General features: G+C 38.1%; 1 protein-coding gene across 2 annotated transcripts in view; it reads left to right on the top strand.

Annotated features, from left to right (window-relative positions):
- Positions 1-2,411: 2,411 nt before the first annotated feature.
- The window catches only part of pi4kab (phosphatidylinositol 4-kinase, catalytic, alpha b), a 36,482-nt gene continuing 28,659 nt past the window's right edge, over positions 2,412-10,234 (top strand). The window contains exons 1-8 of one of the 2 annotated variants that reach the window (XM_016243473.1): positions 2,412-2,597; positions 4,088-4,204; positions 5,376-5,469; positions 5,969-6,057; positions 6,131-6,203; positions 6,284-6,546; positions 9,397-9,463; positions 9,778-9,926. In XM_016243473.1, the coding sequence (XP_016098959.1) occupies positions 2,514-2,597; positions 4,088-4,204; positions 5,376-5,469; positions 5,969-6,057; positions 6,131-6,203; positions 6,284-6,546; positions 9,397-9,463; positions 9,778-9,926 (936 nt within the window). In that variant the 5' untranslated portion in view covers positions 2,412-2,513. Of the gene's footprint in view, positions 2,598-4,087; positions 4,205-5,375; positions 5,470-5,950; positions 6,058-6,130; positions 6,204-6,283; positions 6,547-9,396; positions 9,464-9,777; positions 9,927-10,234 lie in introns of both variants that reach the window. The other variant, XM_016243472.1, reaches the window with a different exon arrangement.

Genomic DNA, 10,234 nt, shown 5'->3' with positions numbered 1-10,234 from the left:
CGTGTGAATAATCATCAGCACGTTTATAAACCCCTCTCTGGATTAGCTGCGTGTGAATAATCATCAGCACGTTTATAAACCCCTCTCTGGATTAGCTGCGTGTGAATAATCATCAGCACGTTTATAAACCCCTCTCTGGATTAGCTGCGTGTGAATAATCATCAGCACGTTTATAAACCCCTCTCTGGATTAGCTGCGTGTGAATAATCATCAGCACGTTTATAAACCCCTCTCTGGATTAGCTGCGTGTGAATAATCATCAGCACGTTTATAAACCCCTCTCTGGATTAGCTGCGTGTGAATAATCATCAGCACGTTTATAAACCCCTCTCTGGATTAGCTGCGTGTGAATAATCATCAGCACGTTTATAAACCCCTCTCTGGATTAGCTGCGTGTGAATAATCATCAGCACGTTTATAAACCCCTCTCTGGATTAGCTGCGTGTGAATAATCATCAGCACGTTTATAAACCCCTCTCTGGATTAGCTGCGTGTGAATAATCATCAGCACGTTTATAAACCCCTCTCTGGATTAGCTGCGTGTGAATAATCATCAGCACGTTTATAAACCCCTCTCTGGATTAGCTGCGTGTGAATAATCATCAGCACGTTTATAAACCCCTCTCTGGATTAGCTGCGTGTGAATAATCATCAGCACGTTTATAAACCCCTCTCTGGATTAGCTGCGTGTGAATAATCATCAGCACGTTTATAAACCCCTCTCTGGATTAGCTGCGTGTGAATAATCATCAGCACGTTTATAAACCCCTCTCTGGATTAGCTGCGTGTGAATAATCATCAGCACGTTTATAAACCCCTCTCTGGATTAGCTGCGTGTGAATAATCATCAGCACGTTTATAAACCCCTCTCTGGATTAGCTGCGTGTGAATAATCATCAGCACGTTTATAAACCCCTCTCTGGATTAGCTGCGTGTGAATAATCATCAGCACGTTTATAAACCCCTCTCTGGATTAGCTGCGTGTGAATAATCATCAGCACGTTTATAAACCCCTCTCTGGATTAGCTGCGTGTGAATAATCATCAGCACGTTTATAAACCCCTCTCTGGATTAGCTGCGTGTGAATAATCATCAGCACGTTTATAAACCCCTCTCTGGATTAGCTGCGTGTGAATAATCATCAGCACGTTTATAAACCCCTCTCTGGATTAGCTGCGTGTGAATAATCATCAGCACGTTTATAAACCCCTCTCTGGATTAGCTGCGTGTGAATAATCATCAGCACGTTTATAAACCCCTCTCTGGATTAGCTGCGTGTGAATAATCATCAGCACGTTTATAAACCCCTCTCTGGATTAGCTGCGTGTGAATAATCATCAGCACGTTTATAAACCCCTCTCTGGATTAGCTGCGTGTGAATAATCATCAGCACGTTTATAAACCCCTCTCTGGATTAGCTGCGTGTGAATAATCATCAGCACGTTTATAAACCCCTCTCTGGATTAGCTGCGTGTGAATAATCATCAGCACGTTTATAAACCCCTCTCTGGATTAGCTGCGTGTGAATAATCATCAGCACGTTTATAAACCCCTCTCTGGATTAGCTGCGTGTGAATAATCATCAGCACGTTTATAAACCCCTCTCTGGATTAGCTGCGTGTGAATAATCATCAGCACGTTTATAAACCCCTCTCTGGATTAGCTGCGTGTGAATAATCATCAGCACGTTTATAAACCCCTCTCTGGATTAGCTGCGTGTGAATAATCATCAGCACGTTTATAAACCCCTCTCTGGATTAGCTGCGTGTGAATAATCATCAGCACGTTTATAAACCCCTCTCTGGATTAGCTGCGTGTGAATAATCATCAGCACGTTTATAAACCCCTCTCTGGATTAGCTGCGTGTGAATAATCATCAGCACGTTTATAAACCCCTCTCTGGATTAGCTGCGTGTGAATAATCATCAGCACGTTTATAAACCCCTCTCTGGATTAGCTGCGTGTGAATAATCATCAGCACGTTTATAAACCCCTCTCTGGATTAGCTGCGTGTGAATAATCATCAGCACGTTTATAAACCCCTCTCTGGATTAGCTGCGTGTGAATAATCATCAGCACGTTTATAAACCCCTCTCTGGATTAGCTGCGTGTGAATAATCATCAGCACGTTTATAAACCCCTCTCTGGATTAGCTGCGTGTGAATAATCATCAGCACGTTTATAAACCCCTCTCTGGATTAGCTGCGTGTGAATAATCATCAGCACGTTTATAAACCCCTCTCTCTGCATTAGCTGTGTGTGAATAATCATCAGCACGTTTATAAATCTCTCTCTGCATTAGCTGCGTGTGAATAATCATCAGCTGTATGAGCCAATAAGAGAAACTACGTCCTGATGATGCTTTAATGCAGACACGCCTCGCCTCGCGCTCTCCAGCGGATGTTATTTGTGCCTTCACTCTTTCCGTATTGCGCTCGTGTTTTCTTCACACAGGCTGAGGCTGCTGCAGAAATCGTTGCGCGTCTTCAGCTGATCGTGTCGCGTCGTGAAACATGGCGACGCGCGACTTCTACTTCAACACGGTTCTGTCGCTCGCGCGTTCTCTGGCAGCGCACCGGCCAGCGCCCGCAGAGAAGGTGCGACACGCATCTTGGTTTATTGTTACAGGTGTCACAGTGCAACAACTGCATCCGAACACTGTGCTTGTGTTGGGTTCAGCTTGCTTTGGTTGACTGGATATTTTGGTCATGTGAAATATAACATGGCACTGCATTATTGCCATGTTCGTTTACTTGATGCGTAATGCAAAAAGTGAATTTATTGCTCAATATCTAAACAATGGTTAAATCAAGATGCATTTACTTGAGAAGCAGATTGGTTTAAATGTAGTTTTCTGAAAAATGCATCAAAGTTACGTGAGTTTTGGATTAAAAAAATCTGACAATGGGCTCAGAAAAATAATCTTGTTTTTCACTTTGAATTAAGTTTATTTTTCTGACCCCACTGACAATTGTATTTTAGTATATTTGAGATACTATTATTGTTGTTGTTATTTCAATTTTAATTTTCAAGTTTTAGTAAGTTTGTTGTGCATTTTTTTTTGTATTCATTGTTTTGTTTCATGTCCATATTTTTTTATTAAATTACATTTATTAATATTATGAATTTATATATTTTTTTATATAAATGTATTTGTTAATTTTTTGTTTTAGTTAGTTTAGTATGTCAAGTTAAACTAAATGAAAATGAGAAATGTTGCTTTTTGCAACTATAATTTTTTTTAAATGTTATATTATTTTAGTTAACATCTGTTTCAAGTGACGAAAATGTTTATATGGTTTAATGAACTATACTAACCCACGTTTTAACATTTTTAACACAAGACTTCATATCTGAAATAATTTAGCTTCTCAAGTAAATGTATCTTGATTTAAGAATGTTTAGATATTTGTACTGGAAAACATAAATAATACATTTTTTTTTTCAAAGGCCATATATTTGACCTTGATCTGGAAACATGAAACATGGGGGTTGAACTGAGCAAATGCATTACGCCTGTTCTAAAAGACTGCAATTTTGGATATTATGTTTGGTTTATTAAAGGGAAAAACAAATGCAGCAGTTCAGAGCTGTCACATGTCCAGAGGCTTTTACAGGCGCTAAATGGTGCCAGCTTGTGCCTGCAGCGCCGATGAAAGCCTTTCTTTCTATTCTACACATTTGCTCTGACACTGTTCTAGTACTCATGCAACAGCAGCTTTTGCACTCTTGTGAAATGCATTGCCACATTGCAGACGCCTGCGTGACAGATTCATGCATTTGTGCACTGCAGGCAAACATCTGCCACTGTTTAAAAACGCTGCATGCGGCAGAAATCGTCATGTTGTTGTATGATTATGAGCAGATGAATTCCCCACACATGCATGCTCTCAAATCATGCGTGCATCTCTCAACGGGTTGCTCTAGTTCTGCAGATGCCAGATAGATCGGTTTGCTTGTATCTCTTGAGGGGAAGTTGTTTAACTTGAGCTTTTTATCAGCAGAATTGTCACTGCTCGTATCCGCTGATAAGAATAGGAAAGCAGTTTCGAGTGTCTCTTAAAGAAAGCGTGTCTCTTTTCATCAGGTGCAGAAGTTATTATGCATGTGTCCATGCGACAGCCGCGGCGTCTTCACTCTGGATGTCCGCCGCAGGGATGCTGTGATTGCATTGGCTGTATTTCTGGTCGAGTCTGATTTACAGGTGACTGAGGTTGATTATTAGCATGAGTGTCTTTCACAAGTGCAGCTGTGTTTTTGTGTGCATGTTAGCTATTTTGAGGACAAAATTGTCCCTGGATGTTAGCTAAATATGACAAAACCTCCCTTTGGGAACGTCCTCAAATAGCTAAGCGTGTGTGTGTTGAAGCTTTCCAGCTGCTGAGTGGGTTTATGAGAGAAAATCACTGCTAAAGCAGATAATGTGATCACAGCCGGATTAAAGGTACAGGCTGGTTAAAGGAATACTTCAGACAAAAATGAAAATTTGCTGAAAATGTGCTCACCCTCAGGCCATCCAAGATGCAGATGAGTTTGTTTCTTCATCAGATTTGGAGAAATGTATAGTATTGCATCACTTGCTCAGCAATGGATGCTCTGCAGTGAATGGGTGCCGTCAGAATGAGAGTCCAAACTGATAAAAACATCACAATAATCCACAAGTAATCCACAGCACTCCAGTCCATCAGTTAACATCTGGAGAAGACAAAAGCTGAAACAAATCCATAATTTAAGACGTTTTTAACTCAAATACGACTCCATAATTCAGTGAAAAAGTGTTCTGGTCTGAATCAGGAGAGAAATCTGCACAGATCAAGCAACGTTTACAAGCCAAAACGGCTCTAAACAAATATGTGGCTGGATTTTGATGTGAGAGACAACAGGAGATGCACTTTTTCACTGGAGGAAGCATTATTATGGATTATTATGGACTCGTATTTTAGTTAAAAACGAACTACTGATGCATTTGTTTCAGCTTTTGTCTTCTCCAGATGTTAACTGATGTACTGGAGTGCTGTGGATTATTGTGGTGTTTTTATCAGCTGTTTGGACTCTCATTCTGACGGCACCCATTCACTGCAGAGCATCCACTGCTGAGACACTGATGCAATGCTGCATTTCTCCAAATCTGATGAAGAAACAAACTCATCCTAATCTCGGATGATCTGAGGGTGAACACATTTTTGATGTTACATAATTCCCCTGTACAAACATGATGAATGCAATGTGACATTTGTTGTCTTTTTTTGAAGCATCTGATTTTAATATAAATAGATTTTGGATTTGATTTGCATGTATATTCTGATGTAGACTGTCATCGAAATATTTGTACCTTTTGCAGCACGTGGTTCATGTATGATATTTGTCTTTCTCAGCACAAAGACACTGTGGTAAGTTACCTGTTGAGTCTGCTGAAGGGATTACCCAGAGTGCAATGGGTGGAGGAGAATGCTGGGAGGAAGTGTAAAGGTACCAGCTCATTTTTGTCAAGTACATTACTGGATATGCGAACGTATTGTTTAAAAGTTTGGGGTCATTTTTTTAAAGACATCAATACTTTTATTCATCAAGGATGCATTAAATTGATCATTACAGTGACAGTAAAGACATTTATAATGTCAATCAATCAAATAAAAGTAGACTGGAGGAATGATGCTGAAAATACAGCTTTGATCACAGGAATACATTATATTTTAACACATTCACATAGAAAACATGCATTTTAAATTGTAACGATATTTCACAATATTACTGTTTTTACTGTATTTTTTATCAAATAAATGCAGCTTTGATGAGACTATTTTATTTTTTTTTCAAAAGCATAAAAAAAAATCTTACCAACTCTGTACTTGTGTATATTAAGCTCTGTTATATATACACACACATATATATATATATATATATATATATATATATATATATATATATATACACTGTAAAATCAAGCTAGTATTTTGTATCCTCACAGAGACTCTCCCAATGGCGGAAAACTTCAGCTTCTGTCTGGTGACCCTCCTGTCTGACGTCGCTCAGAGAGACCCCGAGTCTCGCTCACAGGTCTGATCTTCAGTGTGTCTCTACCTTTCCGTCTTGCCTTACCTCCGCACTCATTTAACCTCTTTCTGTCCAGATTCTGGAAGCTGTGATGGAAGTGATGCAGTCTCTGCTGGAGATCTGCCAGACACCTGAGAACCATGATAAAGGTGATCCGAGCTCTGCTGCTCGTCACTAACACACGTTTGGGTTCGCGCTCTCCTGAGTGACTCACTTCCTGTCTCGTCAGTGTACCTGTGCAGGTATGCTGTCCCGTGTCTTCTGGGCGTGGCCCGAGCATTCGGTCGCTATGGTAACGGCGGTGAACCCCTCCTCTCTCAGCTGTTCCCTCGAGGAGCACCGCCGCTGGTTCAGCGCGTGTCTGTGGAGACCGAGGGCATTCGGAGGAGATCCTTCAATGACTTCCGCTCCATTCTGCCCAGTTCACTGCTCACGGTCTGCCAGGGAGACACGCTGAGACGCAAGAGCGGCATCGCCAACCCTGACGCACAGGTCAGCACTGTCTCTCTGTCTCTGGATGTGTGCGGAATCATTGCATACTGTTTTTAGTGTGCAAAAGTATGCTTTATGCAATGCTAAATGTTTAAACAAAATGTATTTTATGTGTTGTCACATGACCACTTTGCATTGTTTAATTCAGTGAATTGCATCTGGTTATCATCTAAGATAACCAAAAAATGTGAAATACATATGTGCCCTGGACCACAAAATCAGTCATAAGTGTCAATTTCTCGAAATTGAGATTTACACATCATCTGAAAGCTGAATAAAGCTGAATAAGCTTTCCATTGGTGTATGGTTTGTTAGGATCTGACAATATTTGACTGAGATACAACTATTTGAAAATCTGGAATCTGAGGGTGCACAAAAATCTAAATATTGAGAAAATCATCTTTAAAGTTGTCCAAATGAAGTTCTTAGCAATGCATATTACTAATCAAAAAGTAAGTTTTGATATATTTACAGTAGGAAATTTACAAAATATCTTCATGGAACATGATCTTTACTTAATATCCAAATTAATTTTGGCATAAATAAAAAATGTATAATTTTGACCCATACAATGTATTGTTGGCTATTGCTACAAATATCCCCCAGCGACTTAACACTGCTTCTGTGCTCCAGGCTCACATATGAAAAAAAAGGAAGTAAATAAATAAAAAAAAAGTAAATGAGTATTGAAAGAATGTGCAAAAATAATGTTTGGTATGTTTTTTTAAAAGTAGTAATTATCATCAAACAAAATATGCAAAAATAATGAAGTAATTAAAGTAGATTATTATTGAAAAGTATGCAAAATATTTTTAGAAGAGAATACGTAAACAGAAATGATCATTGACAAAAATGCAAAATATTTTAAATAAATTATATATACAGTATATATAAAATAAATTGTTATTGAAAAATATACAAATGTAATTTTTGATTAAGTAATTGAAAATTGCTTTTTGAAAACATGCAAAAGTAGTTTTAGAAATGTAAATAAAATAAATTATAATTGAATAAAATATGAAAAAATAATTTTAGAAAAAGTAAAAATAAATTATTATTGAACAACATGCAAAAGTTAAGAAAGAAGTAAATAAAAAAAAATTTGAAAAAATATATGCAAAAATTATTATTGAATGTTTTAAAAAGTACATAAAAATGAATTAATGTTAAATAGTTTTCAAAAATATTTCACTAAAAAAAAAGTGAAAAATGTCTTATCCCCATGATGGTCTGATCTAAAAATTATTATTATTATTAAATATTATAAATGTTGTTAAATATGCTCTATACTGTTAAAAGGTCAAGTTGAGCACATTGCACTGTGGGATATAGCATTGGTTGTGAACTGCACATTTTGGTGAACAAAGTAGTAGGTCATCCAGGTATTCTTTGTGTACGGAATTATTCACAATCTGGGCACAGTATACAGTGTGCAATAGGGCTGTCAACATTTTTTTCGAATATTCGTCGAATTTAAAATAAAAATCCACATTCTAATGCAAAAACGTTGCATTCGAATTTTAGGTGTGCGTCAGGCAGCCTTATCAGTGGCGCACGAGATGCGATGACGATTTAAGTGTCGTTGCATTTTTCTGTTTTTCTTAGCCTGTCCAGTTGAAGCCACTAGATGCGGCGCTGCTGTGTTGTTAATCACAAATATTGCAGGAAAAGGGAACATCAATACGGAGAAGATCTTGTTTGCATTAAAGCTGAAACCAAGCCGTTCACACAGAATGCATATTTCGCGCATTTTCTAGAGGGACATCTATCACCGTTGCACTCGCGTCTCGCACAAAAGAGCCGCATGTTTAGAAAGCCATGGAAATTTTATGCAAGTTTAACTTAGAAAAAAACATATCTCGAGACTTTATAGTGGGTTTTTTCCCCATCCCACTGCAACTCGTGTTTTTAAATGAAAAATGTACTCTGTGTGATTGGCTTTCTGTCCTTTGTATTAAATATGCATACATGATGCTGTTTTGTTTATACAGTGGGGCAAAAAAGTATTTAGTCAGCCACCAATTGTGCAAGTTCTCCCACTTAAAAAGATGAGAGAGGCCTGTAATTTTCATCATAGGTATACCTCAACTATGAGAGACAAAATGAGAAAAAAAAATCCAGAATTAATTTTTTTTTCTCATTTTGTCTCTCATAGTTGAGGTATACCTATGATGAAAATTACAGGCCTCTCTCATCTTTTTAAGTGGGAGAACTTGCACAATTGGTGGCTGACTAAATACTTTTTTGCCCCACTGTAGTTGTTTAAGCAACTTAATTAACATTATTTTAAACATTATGCACTTTTTCACAGATAGTCATGTTATCTTATGCTTTGAATAAACGTGCATTAGTAATATTTTGCTCGATGCGCTCTCTTGTGGCCTCAAGAGAGAAGCCAAACGCTTTTCTTCACCCTAACTGAAATTATGCGTTTTAAAGGTCCCCTGTAGTGCCTTGAAATGCGCAGTGTTATTCTATGTGGTGACGTAATTTCAACTGAAACAGGAAGACAGGGCGGGACATATCGAGCAGCCCCGTTGAGCCGTTTTGGCGGAAGTGACGAACTAAAAGCTTTGAATGCTTATATCTTCTAAATGCGAATTGTGTCACTGTTTTGGAGCACACTGCCTTATTGATAACCTTAAGACTAATATATTGATACTAACACCCAAAAAACTTGAATTTTGATTTCATGGGGACTTTAAATTCGAATATAATTCGAATTTTGATAATATTTAAGTACAGTAGTTTTCTTCAGCCATTTTGACAGCCCTAGTGTGTAATACAGGATTAGTATGAGTAGTATGGCAGTATGTATTGGCAGTCCTCACACCTGGGTTGTGTTCGCAGGTGAGTCCGGACAGAGGAGGACCGTCGCCCTGCTCTCCCACAGCTCCAGGACCACAGTATTTTGAAGGTAATCGCCGTGTCACGACTCTAATCTCTGAACAAGCGCTTTCACCGTCTCAACATTCTTCAGCAGATTCGGAGCTCTTTTTTCTCAATAGGCTCCTGTGTTTTAGCCGTTCTTCGTTTTAATTCTGTTTGCTTGAGATTATATGAGTCACTGCTGAATTATGTTTATTGTCCAATATTTAGAAGACATTTTTGACAGTATGAGTGATGTGCTCAACCCTCTAGCACAGTGTTAAAGTCCTGCAGTGTTTGATCTGATGCACCATAAAGCCAGAGAGTTTTTGTAAATCTGGTTGTCTGATGGTGTTCTGTCAGGTTCGTATCTGGCGGATGGCGGTGTGGTGAATCCAGATTATTACTTCACGACGGTCAGCTCCAGTTTCTCCATCTCTCCTCTCTGCACTGGAGACAGCGGACAAGAAATAAACGTCCCTTTAGAGCTGCTGAGACGCCTCTTACAGATGGTACACACTTACTGAGCTCCTCACAGCGTTTGGCAGAAAATAAAGAAGCGTGCATCCGAATATTGGTCTTTTGTGCAAATATGAGTTTTTAAAATAAAGCCTATGATATTTTTAGAGTAGAGCAGCTGATAGACAACTTAATACTCATTTGTACATGGTGCAGTTTGGTCATTTTTATTAGTTTATATATACAGTATATATATATATATATATATATATATATATATATGTGTGTGTATGTGTTTGTGTATATACAGTATATATATATATATATATATATATATATTATGTGTGTGTGTATATATATA

Source organism: Sinocyclocheilus grahami, unplaced genomic scaffold, assembly GCF_001515645.1.
Source record: "Sinocyclocheilus grahami isolate Dianchi unplaced genomic scaffold, SAMN03320097.WGS_v1.1 scaffold692.1, whole genome shotgun sequence".
NCBI lineage: Eukaryota > Metazoa > Chordata > Actinopteri > Cypriniformes > Cyprinidae > Sinocyclocheilus > Sinocyclocheilus grahami.
Note: the sequence above shows the minus strand (reverse complement) of the source record. Positions and strands in the feature narration are given on the sequence as shown.